The following is a 14536-nucleotide window of genomic DNA, read 5'->3' on the forward strand; positions in this document are numbered from 1 at the left end:
GAGGCATGCATCTGACGCTTTGCACGCCGAAGCTATAGCACTTTCCGATGCGGCTCGCATTGCAAAACAATTTGGAGTGGGTCGTGTTGTTTTTGACAGATTGCAGTAATCTTCATCGAGCTATGACTTATGGGTATGATCTTGCTCCTATTGGTGCCATTATCAGCGACTTAAAAAACAGATTTGTTTTAAAGTTCATTGAGGCTAGCTAGTGTTATTTTTGCTCCTCGCAGTTGTAACAAGCTAGCTCATGAGCTAGCGATTTTGGGTGTAGGTGTAGCTCACGGAGATCATATTTTATGGATGTTGAGCTATCCTAATTCTGTAACCCGTATGATGACCGGTAATTGAGTCATGCCTTAATGAAATACGAGTGTTCCATGTTAAAAAATAATAATGATATATAGTTTTTGTTACATATTTCACATTTTATATACCAAAATAAGAATCAAAGTTTTATTTTAAAATATGTATTACTCCAATATACCGGTATGGAGGGAGTATCATCCACGCACTTTTTTTTCGAGGATGAATGTAAAAAAATCGAGGATGAGTTAGGCACATGCGACGGCTTCTTAACTCGTTATCCTCGCCGCCGCCACCTCCAGCAATCGCAGCAGCACAGTCGGGCTCAACAGCGACGGATTGCGGCATCTCCCCGTACCTGATGACGATCGGAGGAGAGACGCCGCCGGCCGCCGGGAAATCGAGCGTCATGTGCACACCGTCGTCGGTGTACTCGTGACTGAGGAAGGAGATATACACGGGTCAGCGCCGGCCTCAAACTCCGCGCTCAGGAAGAGTCACGGACAGGGCGGCGATCAGCCATTGATCCTTCCGGGGAGGTGGCTCTCTCCAGTCTCCTCCGGGCAATACCACTCCACTCTACTGATTGGTCCCTCACTCGGTGGCTTGTCGAGGCTGGCCATTGCGCTACGTGCTACTGTATATAGTGCAGACCAAGTCGGTCAAAGTTACCCCGATTAAGTTTTCCGTCATCCCATGGCTATTTTTCCCGAGTATATTCGAGGCTGCTGACCTTTACGGTCCCGAGATTCATTTATCTCTCTTTTTCTCCAAGTTTCAAAATATGTGCAGCATCAATACTCCAGAAGAGCGCACTGAAAAACACTTGGGTTATTGTGAGAATGGCTTATCTGTCAAGTGGCTGATCGGAGTATTTACTTTGTGCGGGCACGGAGATGGACAACCTTATGAATACAAGTTTAACCAAAAATATAGGAAAAACATTATTATTTAGTTCATGTTCTAGAATTTTTTATTTAGTTCGTGTTCTAGATTTTTTTCAAAGTTAAATATTATTAAGTTTGACCAAAAATATACTAGGAAAAAATATCAACAACCATAATACCAGATGCATATAGTATGAAAATATAGGTTACGGCGACTCTAATAGTCTGATTTTTACATTGTGAATGTTGATATTTTTCCCAAGTATTAAATAAAATTTTACAAAGTTTGACTTTGACTAAATCCAGAATGAAAATATATCGCGATTGATGCATTTTAGTATTCAATTTACACAGCATAAGCCTTAAGAAAATTAAAATCGCTAATACAATCTCATCGCGATTGACGTATTTTAAAATTCAATTTTGACCACATCTTAGACATTTCACAGTGGATTGACTCTTAGCATGTTATCATTGGCAGTGGTTCTTAAATGCAACCGATCCAATTCATTATGTTTTACTAGGTTCTATCTATACTTAAAGAATTTTTAGATATACATACATGTGAGATATGCATACATGCGATTGGGCTAGAAATGGTGTTGCTTGTAGCTAAAAAAAACAGCATTGTATCTCTTCATTAACTATAGTGTTGTGCATACCTATTTTGCCTATGATACCCTGCTAAGAAATTTCCATTGTGAAAGGCCAACCATGAGGATATTACTACTCCATCCACAATGAGTGACTTATCTATATATGTGTACTTAATTTTCAAATTCTAAATTGTGACATTCTTTTTCCTATTAAAATTGGATGTCCATTGTTTTCCTTATAATTTTGATAGGTTTATCCCATTTCATATGTTTCACCTCATGATGACACGTCATTCCCGCAGAGATCATCGACTTGTTGGAATAATCATAATATATCATAATTAATAATCATAATATATCATTGAAACGTCAAATGATTCTTCTTCTTTTATGGTGAATTTGGCACCGGCGGACCATCATAATTAAGTAACGCATGCGAAGCCGATCACAACCATAGAGAGATAGAAATTGTTCCTGGTTAGCTACTTCAACTGATTTATGAAGTAATTTAATTACAGTACAAACAATAATGAGTCTGATTGGTATTGTCATCATGATCACAGTCTACGGCGTGTCCTAATCAGTTTGCAGTGATGATATTATAACATGAACATTTTAACTTAAATTTCATTTAGTACTAACTAATAATGGTGTGTAAGGTGTACCTATTGCAACAAGAAATCACTGGCGCATGCAAACTGAAATCACAAGGAAAGGTAGAAAACTACTATATGTAGTTTACAATAAAATAAAAAATAAGAAGGATAAAAAGCAACTCCGCATGTCCTTTACATATACTTATAAGAGGTCACGAAAGGAAATCTATTATGTACTTAAGAGAGAAACAAAGGTAAACCTATTGTTTAAAGCATAAGGTACATCATCTTCATATTTCAACATCTTTTAAGGTTCTAGTATGCAACACAATTTGCTAAGCTATGTACATATATAGGAACAATAAAAAAATTGAACCACCTTTTCATAAAGCATAACATAAGCTATATTCATGTATTGAAATATTTTTCAAAGGTTCGTATATGAAAAACAATTGTGCAAGCATCGTCTCTTACAATATAAAAGAAGCATCGACATTCAAGAACAAGGGCATTCATTGATAGGTACCAATGGCCAAATATTTGTGTTCCATCCATTAACACATGATAATAATTAGCGACTTAAGAAAATACAAACATAATATTATTATTTGATTATGGATTTTATGATCATAATAAAGTATATGCCAATATTATTAAGTAAGAGTATGCATCATTGAATTTATGGCATATCAACAATGGAAGTAGAAAAGGTTAGTGGGAATGTATGGCAGTGGCAGAGCTTTTCTATGGCGAAGGGGGCTCATGCCCCCCCCCCCCCCCCCGACACACGTTACTCTAGAAATATACTTAAAAATATCACTATATTAAGCTCGCCAATGACAAGAAAGTTGTCGTTGTCCTCTCTGTTTAGCACCAAGAGAGGCACCTCCCCATTGAGCTGGTTAAATTGAAAATTAAGAGATTGAAATCGATATTGCCCAAGTCAGGTGGCAGTCCGAGAGAGGCACCTCCCCATTGAGCTGGTTAAATTGAAAATTAAGAGATTGAAATCGATATTGCCCAAGTCAGGTGGAATGCCACCGGTGAGAGCATTATTGGACAAATCAAGGACTGCCGGTGATGAAATCATCCCAATGCACAATGAAAGTATTGCACATGATATATTATTGTTGTTGAGGTTAAGTAACATGAGTTTCAACAATAATCCGATTGACATTGGTATGGATCTAGTTATCTTGTTAGCAGATATTGAAAGCTCTGTAAGTTACTTGAGCTTGCTCACCTTGGCTGGTAGGTTGCCAAAGAGTTTATTATTGTGCACCATTAATAACCACAGCCCGGATGGAGCTGGAGAAGTGGTTATTTTGCATATCAATTCTAGATATGTTTGAAGATATCTTCGCACAACTAGCACCCGTGAAGTTGATGTCCGGCGAAGCATCGGAAATGTTCAATTATTCAAACGGTAACTCCCTGGATAATTTATTGTTGTGGAGCATAATGCTTTGAAGTGAGAGGCAACTCTTAATACAACCGTAAATAAGATACTAGAAACGGGGATTTTGCCCCCCCCCCCCCCCCCCCCGCTTTCCAGTGTTTAGGCTACTTTTTTTAAATGATCACTTAAAGCTCAAGCTTGATTGGTGTTCTCGGCCACTCAAGTATCTCCATCAACCTCTGCCACTGACTAGAGTTTTATTGCTCTCAAGCTATAACCATGATTACTTCGTGAGATAAATGATTGTTATTCGGGACCTCAGAATTAGCAAGGGGCGAGTATTTGACGAGTTTACGTGGTAGCTCGCCCACGAGAACATATTGTTCAACAGCTCTAAGTATAATATTTTTTACTGATGAGTATTCATTCGTGAATACAGTACATTGTAGTACTGCTCAACTCCCCTTACCCTAAAAAATTCCTTAAAATAGGTCTGGTTATCCTGCCCTAATGACCTTGTTTCCATCTTCGAGACTGCTTGTGATCCTCTCTGGTAAATATAATCTCTTATTCACCGGCAAAACAAAAAGGGAAGTTGGTTGGGCGCCATGAAGTAGGTGTATTACGTTAGGATGTAACAGTCACAATGATACAAGTAGAAAGGTAGGATGTGCCACGCTGATTCTGAAACAAAGTTACAAATCTTTCAAATTATCAGAACTAACATGTATAAACTGAAATAAGATGTACTAGAGGGTCCCTATGCATTATGAAGCTTGTTGAATAGCGATTGTAAAGGTATTGAGGATAGAGTAGAAAAGAAAAAAAAAATAGCTGGAAAGGTAATATTACTTGATAGGATATAGGCTTATTTTGCTTGAAGCTTCTTTAAGTAATATAACAAGTTATGTGATCTAAGGGGTCCTAAAAAGATGTGATTTCTTCAGTTTCGCAAAAAAAAAGATATGATTTCGTTAGGGCTCGTATTCTTTTGCAACAAAAACACAATGATAAAAAAAAGTATCTTTTAGTTAAATGGCCGGATGTTTGCCAACCAAAAGATCAGGTGACAAAGTCGGGGCCTGAATTCTTACTTCAGGTTCTCGATCATGACATCTTTGTATTCCCTATGGAGTAATAAAGTCCTCTTTTACCCGCAAAAAAAAATGTGCACCTCGAGAATGTTAGACTCTTGTGCAAGTGGATCTAGAGGTTGGAAAACAAAGATGTCTTTAGCAAGAGACGGTTAGATTAAAATGCATAAAAAAGGTACTTTTACTCAATGCAAACCTAGCCCTAGCCATTAAGGATATATTTTATAGATGTTGTAAAAAGGTGCTTGCTGATGTGATATAAACTATGTTTTGGGATATATTTTATAGATGTTGTAAAAAGGTACTCATTTTTAGTAGCTAAAAGAGTTGATTTTCCTTCTAGAGTTATGGGGATCATTAAATTACCTTTGAGGATGAAAGTTTCCTGTTGGTTGGTGATCAAAGAAAATCTCAATAGAAATGATGGAAAAAAATGTGGAACCGTGTGAGTTTGTGATGATCTCGAGACTCAAGAACACCTTTTTTGTGTCCTAAAACATAATATATCTGAAGTGTTGTTAGTGTATCTTCTGGGATTAATTCCATACGGGCATGCTTCACAGATCTATATAGAGATTGGTTTTATATATATGGTTTAATACTCATACTGGTAGAGATAGAAATGCTATTATAATAGGCCGGGTATGTTCCTGTTATCTAGGCTGTTTCGGAAACAAGAAACTTATATTGTTTTTCGAGGAATTCGGCTTGAGATTTTAAAATTTTCATTCTCTTTGCTTGTAGCTTCACTAACCGTACGGGCTAAAATTGCATAAAGAACTACCAAAGCTTCTACTGCATATGCTCGTAAAATGGGAACGAGATCCTATAACGTTGAGGAGGGAAGTCTGGTAAGCTACGTTACTCTAACTTTCTTTCTTCCGGTCTACACGATTGACAATTTTTTTGATCTAAATTAACTTGGACAATATATATGTGTGGCGTCCATTTACTATGCTTACTTACTATCAAAACTAGCTGACTATAATTACTATTTTTAGTAACTATCTATAGTAATCTGCTACGGTATAATTCAAACAGTGATTCCCTACAATACCCTGACTTTCCCTTCTTCATTCTACGCTACCTAAGTACTGCACCTTACCTGACTGTATAACTGTATTCGTTGAATTCGATGTATTCTGTCCGTGTTCCACACACAGATGCCGACATGCCGTACTGTATTCGTTCATGTTTCAGCAGATATGGCCTCTCTCCGACACAATGGAACCTTGTTGCCGTCCGTTGGCTTACTTCCAGAGTGATATCGATGTAGCACGTCGTCATGCGCATCGCATGATCCAGCTTAATCGGCGGCGCGGCTAGAGCTAGCTAAGCTAGCCCGACTACATCGATCTTACACGTACGCACTCTCGTGCACGGTGATCACTCTACACCTGCTCAGACACACGCATGCAGAGAGATAGACATAGGAGGATCGATCATCTAGCTGCCATGCTGCCGTTCCCGAGGGCCGCCACCTCCCACGCCCCGGACGGCCACCGTGTGAGTAGCAGCGCCTCCTCGCCGGCGTTCCTCGCGTTCGTCATCCTCCTGGCCGCGCTCTTCCTCATCTGCCTCTGCTCCGCCGCCGCGCGCCGCCTCTGCTCCCGCTTCTCCGCCTCCGCCAGTACGCGTCCCTTGACGACGCTGCCTCCACGCCGATGCCGAGGCTCCGTCCCGGACATGGACCCGGCGGCGCTGGCGGGGTCCCTCCCGGTGCGCGCCTACGCTGGCGGCGCGACGGGCGACGACGTGTGCGCGGTGTGCCTGGGCGAGCTGCAGGCCCAGGAGCAGGTGAAGGCCATCCCGGCGTGCGGCCACGTCTTCCACCCGCCCTGCATCGACCGCTGGCTTTTCCTCGCCGGCACCGCAGGCCGCGCATCCTGCCCGCTCTGCCGATGCCCCGCCGCCGCTCTCAAGCCAGCTGCACCTGCAGCCTGAGTGACACGTACAGGAGACAGGACGCGCGGCAGCTGCTCCAGCCTCCAGCTACCAACGCTCGCCCAGCTGAGCCCGTGCACGGCACGTCAAGATTGTAGTCCAAAGTACACTGCATCCGACAGCAAGTCTTTTTGTAGTATATTTTCTTCTGTAGTTGCCATTTGCTGCTTGTATCATCTTTGCGGACGAGCCGGTTTGGCATCCGGGAGCGTCACGGCTTTTGAAATGTCTTTTAAGGACAGTTGGAAATGTAAAAGTAATTTAAACAAAAAAAAATCGCGTGCACTACAAAGTCGTTTCGCGGAAAACCAACATGTATGTGTCGTGTGTGAAAAGATAAAACCTGGTGGTTAAAATAGGTTTTTAGAAGACATTTCTCTATCTATTTTACACAGAACATAAAAATGTTACTTTCCGCGAATTTGACATGCACAAATATAATGTCAACATATATGCATCAAATTTAATAGTACACTTTTCCCGTGTTCAAAAGTGGATTTCCGCATCTTTGCCCTCTTTTAAGTCACGGCACAACCAATCAGGTGACTAAATATGATAGATTTACCAAATCACAAGAATAAACTGGCCCAAGAGCATTTGCCAAGCCACAGAGATAAATAAACAGATCAGACATGAGCAAGAGGATTGTAGCAGGCAAGGATTTGGATCAGGTTAAGAATCTATATCATTGAGAGTATCTCTTGTGTTCTGTCTGTCGAGGACACATAAATTACAGCGAAAGAACTTTTACACTGGGCTGGGGGTATCTCTCTTTTTCACCCCCTCCTACTACCCACGGTAAACCCTTTCAGCAATCAATAACACAACACACGCACGCGCCGCCCTTTGCTGCCCAACAGCAAGGCAACAAGATAGTATATCTGTAAACCTACCAGTACACAAGAAGAAGAGTAACAAGGGGAAAGTAAAAAAAAAAAAAAAAACAGCATCAGTAAGAAGAAGCAGAGCTATTTTCTTTCTCTTTTCCTTTTCCCCGTTTCCTTCCTCCAGCAAAACTTCGATTGACATCGCTTATTATTTCCCCTGTTGTATAATTTACAACACCGCGTATGCCCGGACCACCTCCACGATGGGCGCCCGGCACAGCGGGCACTTGCCTCCGCTGCGCACCAGCTCGTTCGCGCACTTGGAGCAGGTGCACATGTGCCCACACCTGCCAGGATCCACCAAAACGGTTTGAGGATGAGACCAATGCGGTTTGCATACCAGATATGTCTAGCTACTTATAGGAAGGCACCTGAGATGCAAGGTGTGTGTGTGCTGACCTGTAGAGCAGAGAGTCGATTTGCGTATCGCAACACACGCAACAGGTTCCTTTTCTCACCTGATCCCATCTAGATCCGTCGTCTACTGGATACATCGCGTGCCCTGAAAAGACAAAGGGAAACTATTAGTTGAGTATTGCGGATCATGTACTGCATTTATAGTTTTATGGAGTACAATGAATATTGCAGCAACCAGAATGCTGTGCCAGAATAGGGAACAAGACCAAAACTGATAGGAGTAACATGCGAATGCCTACCAATAGCATAACTACCTGAGTCTGAAACTAGGTTAACAAACACATAAAAGAATTTTCTAATGTGTTTGACCAGGGGATTGTGGATGCAACCTTCAGGTCCCGCAGATCGATTCAAGGCTGCGGACACTTCCTGTCTCACTGAACGTTGCAATTCCAGTTGCATGTCCATGCACGCCTCCAGCATCCTCTGCATGCTGGTCATCCCTTGCTGAAGTCTGCCCATGTCAGCTTTCAAATCATTAATAGCATCCCATTCCTGCAAGAGCAATGAGCCAGAATGATTTGCCCATTATTAAACTTCCAATCAACATAAGGGACACATCTCATAAGTCCAACAGCATTAAAAGCAAATATAGTTTAACCAAAACAACAATTCCATTTCTACAAGAGAGCATTAGGTGAGAAGGAAACATACGTGGGGTACCCTGGGTCTACTGCTCCAGTTGTTAAGGCGCAATTGTCTTTGAAATAGTGGCGGCCGCGGTGGCATAGGTGGTGGAGGGATAGCACGGCCAGGTCTGTTGGCAGGAGCCCGGAATACCCGATTGACAGCACCTTGAAATGGCCGATTGACAGGACCTTGGAATGGCCGATTTTCAGCATTCCTTACATGTCCCTGGTCTTCGTTTGGTGCATTCGCGGTGGGCTCGGCTGCATCGAGGTTCCAGTTCAGGGGGGCATGACCACGCCGTTGAACATATGACCTTATTAACTGCTCCAAACTGTCACCAAAGCCATTACTAAGAAGATTGGAGACACTTCGCCTGGCAATCCAAAATTTAGAATAGGTTAAGAATTAAAATGAGATGAAGAATCAACAAGGAAAGAAAGTTCAAGGAAATTTTGGGAATGAAGTAAGCATACCTGCTAAGTAATTCCCTCAGTTCCATGCTGTAAACATTGTCATCATCAGGTGGAATGAACCTGTTTTCAGTTCTAGGAATGGGCCCCGTGTCAAGTGCAGAATCATGGAAGTCATCTTGCCAGTTCTCCTCCGTACCATGAGACTCGTCATCATGCCACTCATCATGCTCATCTGGGAGATTTTCATTCTCCCTGTCATCATCCTCTGCAATTTCACTGTGTAACTCTTCTGCATTATCCTCCCAATTTCTGTCAGCATTCTCTGCAGCTTCATCCGGCCACCTATCAAGCCTGACATCCAAAGATGGCTGCCAAAATATTGTGTCGCGTTCTGTCTCATCTTGCATCCCATTATCAACTTGAGATACTTGCATATCAACTATGTCACCCAATGTTGTTGTCGGTGACTCTGCCTCAGCAACTTCTACATTATCCTCCTGTAAACCCCCATTTTCAACAGCAGTTTCGGCCACATCCTCACTATCAGTAAAGTCCCTGATGTCAGCCCCCTGTTCGGTTTCATCATTATCGAGTAACGCAGCATTTTCAGCAACAGGAGCATCAGACTGGCTAACATCTTGAGTACTTACAGTACTCTCTGATCTGAAAGAAGTATGTTCGACCATATATACATTAGCTTGAAATATCTTGAACTCCACATATAGGGTGTGTTTGGTAGGTCGGGTGAGCCCAGATTTTCCCTACCCAACCGGATTTTGGGTGTTTGTTAGGTCGGGTGAGGGTTATGGGCTATGCCCACCTCATGCAAATAAGGGCTCTGAGCCAGGCCGAGCTGGGAAGGAGAAATCGAGCTTCACACTCGGGCTCGGCCGAACTCATCCCGCAAAAGACTGTAGCAGGCCCCTGGCCCACGCCCCCCACCCCCCAGACCCTCACCCGCTCTCCTCATTTTCCCCCTATCCTCCTCTCTCTCCCCTACCCGCTACGGTCCTCCCCCCGGAGCGCCACCATGCCTGGACGCGCCGGCGACCTCCACGGGGACGAAGCACTGCCTGGACGCGCCGCCTGCGAGCTCGAAGAGACACGGAGTCCTCCGCCGCGCTGGAGATCCCGCTCGGCCCGACGCGCCCGAGCTCCGCCTCGGCCCGAGCCATGGCCGCCTGGACGCGCCATGGTGAGGACGCGCCTCATGCGAGCTCGACCAGCCACGGCGACCGAGCAGCCGGCTGGCCGCGCCGGCGACCGAGCAGCCTGGCCGCAGCACCTCTCCTGGCCTCGCCCGACAACCGCGCGGCGGGAGGAGCTCGGCCTCACCGGCAAAACGAGCGGGACGCGGAGCCCTCGACCGGCCTCTCCGCTCCTCACTGCACATCACCATGAGGAGGAGCTCGGCCTGCGCGCGGAGCAGGAGGGGCTCGGCCGGTCGGCTGCTCGGCGGCGGCTCCTCTCGCCGGCAGCGGCGGCGAAGCCCGAGCCCAACGCTCCTAAGGACCCGATTGCTTTTCAGTTTTGAGTTTAGGGACCCGATTGCTTTTCTATTTTGTACTCAGGGACCTGATGGCGTTTTATTTTTTAGTGGCATGGCTCAAGTCATACAGGACAACCAAACACAATCTCAACTCGGCTCGGCTGAACTCATACAACCTACCAAACATAACACAATAATGCATACTTGTATGTAGTGGACATAGCTGAACTCAACTTGTATGAGGTCAGATAGCTCACCCAGGCTACCAAACACACCCATAGTTGTTACATAAGACCAAAAGAAGATAAGGACAAATGGCTGTCAGTATTCTGAATAACAGGAAAAATTGAGCAGCACAAGGAGGTCATTAGAACAGCGCTGAAGATTAAACTTAATGAGCAGGCACGGTACCAGCAGATAGTTGGTGTCATAAGCATAACTACTAGAAGAAGGAAACACGTAGTGGTGGATTCAGTTCAGTATCCTATCTTCCACAGTTCCACTGTGTATGATATAGTCAATATCATCAATACACATTTCACGGTACCATCTAGGACCAGTTTGGTTGGTGCAGAGTCTCTAACGTGTAGAGCAAGAATGACTTGCTGTGGCAGGGACCAGCATAATTAGCACTTGGCAGAACTGGCATGTGGAAACCTTACCTGCAATTTCCCCATGAGGGAAAATGCTAATTGGTTCATCTAGTTTCAGTCCAATCCTTGAGATTACAGTAATTTTGAATGATCCATATAATAAAAGGAATTTAAGTTAAAAGAAACACTACAAAAGTATGCACAAATCACATGATTTAACGAGGAAACATGCTGGCTGCTAAAGTTGGTACCAACCCCATCCTACAAGCTTCTAGAGAATCTCTATTGTAATGAAATGGTTTTACATAAATGATGTTGAGTGAATCAGATAAAAGATAAATTCGTATCAATTATAATCATTTTCTACAACTTCCACTGTAAACAAGTACTTGCTAGTAACAACCCAGAGCAGGACATCCGTTAAAAAATTAATGATACCACCTGATGGGCATTACTGGCAGACAAACTTCAAAAACCTAAACGATGCACTAAACTCTAAAGCCGCCAACACAAGAATTGCACAATTGCATGTAGGCATGTAACGATTGACCCATTAAAAACGAGGTAAAGGTCTAGCCCAATACTCATGCTCAGACAATCGAATTGTGGAACAAAGACTTAACCTCGAGAGAATAAGATTTATAGGTAGTTTGTGTCACGTTTCAATACGTCCACAGCTACTGCATAAATCCAAATTGTTCGGGCTAGCTAAAATTTAACACGCCTGCCCAACAGGTGATTGTCAAGGAAAAATACAATAGCAGAACCCTTGAGCGGTTATTTCACGTTTGTTCTCCAATAATGTTAAATGCACAGATACTATTCCTATCACAGGTTATCGATGTGTATGTCTTTAAAATATGCTACAACGTGTGGTAGGAAGAACAACAGGTCATCTTCCAGACCAAAACACATGCAAAAAAATATTTCTTCACTTCTTGGCATAGAAAACTATAAATCAGGGTGAATATGATATATTTATCAATTGGGCATTCAATTAAGGAGACTTTATGCCCATATGGTCGTAAGGATACCGATAACTGGTATGTATGTATCACTGCAGCTCACGACAACAAATAGTGATGTGCCAAATACGCAATGTGCCAGTAGCTGAACAATGTACACCATACTATAATACTGAGAAAACCAAGAACACGAAGGGACCACAGACACACATTAGGTTGTGTATGGGGGGCATATGCTACATAATAGAAAAGTGTAGCAACCAGTATCTCTTGCAAACCTTATATGCAAGTGTTTTTTCTTGTTATATAGTTGTGTCAAAATGGTGGAAAATAGTTTGGTTGCACTAAAACATTACAATGGATAATACTTGCATTCATGTAGGAGATACACCAATCAAGACATGGCTAATATTACTGCTGTGGGTTGGAATGGCAATGGCTGCTTACCTCAAGGTAGACACGCGATGGCTCTGCCTCAGCTGCCCGAGCTCTCTCGCTGCCACAGATGGCTGTCGCTCCTCCTCGTCCGGGAGCACTGCGTTCCTCAAGAACCTTCCCCTAAGCAATCCCTGCAAAGCCACACGTTTCTCAGATCGGCGCACTCGCAAATAACGGGTTCCTCCTGTCGTGCAATAAGATCAGCTTTGTCACCTGAATGCGGCTGCGGCTCCGGTGGGGGAACTGCGACACAATGTGGAACCCTGATAGCCCCTGCAGCTCGCGCTGGCGCTCCCGGGCCATCCGGGTGATGACATCCATGCGCGCCTGCCGGCCACGGAGCCTCGGAGGCTCTCCTCGCCTCTCCCTCTCCTGAGGGGCAGCAGCGGCAGGGGGGGTTCCGGCGGTCTCCTCCCTGCGCGAGGCCGCCACGCGGGCGTCGCGCGGCTGGCTGGCCATCTGCACCCACTCCCTGACGAGCCTGACCCTCTGGCGCTCCGTCTCGCCGAGCCACTCCCCGGTGGCCGTGGCGGCGGCGGCCGTGGGGCTATCGGTGGAGGTGGTGAGCCTGCGGGCGATCTGGCGCACGCGCTCGCGGTGCCTGTCGGGGGTCTCCGGGGAGGGCTCGCGGTGGTCGGCGTCGGCGCCGCGGCGGTGCTCGAGCTCGCGCCACATCTGGAGGAGCGAGGACGGCGCGGCGGGCGAGGGCGCCTGCTCCCGCGGCCGCGGCGGGGGCGGCGAGGTGGGCGAGGAGAGGAGGAAGGCGGAGGGGTCGAGGGTGGAGACCGGGTGGAGGCGCGTGAGGGCCAGCAGCTCCGCCTCGCGGTTCCGCCGCTCCACCTCGCGCTCCATGGAGGAGAGCACCTCCTCGGCCTGGCGCGCGACCCAGCGGCTGAGGAGGCGCGACTCGCGCCGCCGCCGCCGGGAGGACTCCGCCTCGTCGTCGTTGGCCCCGTGGCCGGCGCCGGCCCCTCCGCCGGCGTCCCCCGCGACGGAGCAGGAGGAGGAGGAGGAGGGCGGCGGGGAGTAGCACCCCCCGAGGTGGTCGCAGACGAGGTCCTCCAGGTCCCGCCGGAAGTCGGCCGCCGCGGCGCCCATCCGGTGGTGGTAGTCCTCCATGCGTGCCTACAAATGCTAACCCTAACCCTACAACAAGCAAAGCAAAACTAGCTTCGATTGATTGATTCCAAAACCAAAACACAAAACAAAAATTGGGGCTCGCGCGCGCGTGCTAATGCGGCGGATTGGGGATTAGGACGCGCGCGCGATCGCGACGCATTCGCGGGCGATTGGCGAGGTGAATTTGGGGGTGGGGAATCCTGAAATGGATTGGATGGTGGAGACGCAAGTCGCGGAGAGAAAGGAGAGAAGAACAAGGAAGAAGATGAAGAAGAAGCGGCGATTTATTTTTGGGGTTTTATTTTCTTTATTACTCTCACCTCTATCTATCTTTCCCTTTTGTTTTTGGGTGGAGACGAAGACGAAGAGGAAGGCGAGCGGAGGGCGAAAGGTGTAGCTATTTTTGATACGCCCACACACCACCAGCTACCCTGCTATTTTTCCAAACACTTTCTCCCTCTCTGCTTTGCCTTTGGAATTCTACTAGGGGAGGGTAGGGTTTATGTGTGTATATTTATACTCGTATGTCGACGGTGTAGGGATCCGGTAATAACACGTAACCCTATAAGACGCGGCGACACACAGGTCATAACAGTTGTGTACGAATCAATGTACCATTACGACTATATAGGTCAGGACAGCTACGTATCGATACCATTACGACTATACAGGCCACGATAGCTGCGTATCGATACCATTACGACTATACAAGTCAGGACAGCTACGTATCAATACCATTACGACGATACATGCCACGACAGAT

The 14536-nt window shown here is 45.6% G+C and overlaps 2 protein-coding genes across 4 annotated transcripts; one reads left to right on the forward strand and one right to left on the reverse strand.

Moving 5' to 3' along the window:
• The first annotated feature begins 6333 nt into the window (after window positions 1-6333).
• On the forward strand, window positions 6334-6822 carry LOC127309875 (E3 ubiquitin-protein ligase Os03g0188200). The gene has a single exon (XM_051340589.1). The coding sequence runs from the start codon at window positions 6334-6336 to the stop codon at window positions 6820-6822; it is 489 nt and encodes a 162-aa protein (XP_051196549.1).
• A 661-nt stretch (window positions 6823-7483) lies between these two features.
• On the reverse strand, window positions 7484-14100 carry LOC127305521 (uncharacterized). 3 transcript variants are annotated; one of them, XM_051335988.2, is made up of 8 exons: window positions 12868-14100; window positions 12664-12785; window positions 9512-9832; window positions 9230-9478; window positions 8781-9129; window positions 8381-8621; window positions 8109-8211; window positions 7484-7996 (listed from the first exon to the last, which is right to left on the reverse strand). In XM_051335988.2, the coding sequence occupies exons 1-8, from the start codon at window positions 13771-13773 to the stop codon at window positions 7879-7881; spliced, it is 2409 nt and encodes an 802-aa protein (XP_051191948.1). In that variant the 5' UTR covers window positions 13774-14100; the 3' UTR covers window positions 7484-7878. The 3 variants fall into 3 exon arrangements, with proteins under 3 accessions (XP_051191948.1, XP_051191947.1, XP_051191949.1); XM_051335987.2 differs by having other exon boundaries at window positions 9230-9832; XM_051335989.2 differs by having other exon boundaries at window positions 8456-8621; window positions 9230-9832; window positions 12868-14097.
• Between the last annotated feature and the right edge of the window lie 436 nt (window positions 14101-14536).

This window comes from Lolium perenne, chromosome 6, assembly GCF_019359855.2.
Source record: "Lolium perenne isolate Kyuss_39 chromosome 6, Kyuss_2.0, whole genome shotgun sequence".
NCBI classification, from domain to species: domain Eukaryota; kingdom Viridiplantae; phylum Streptophyta; class Magnoliopsida; order Poales; family Poaceae; genus Lolium; species Lolium perenne.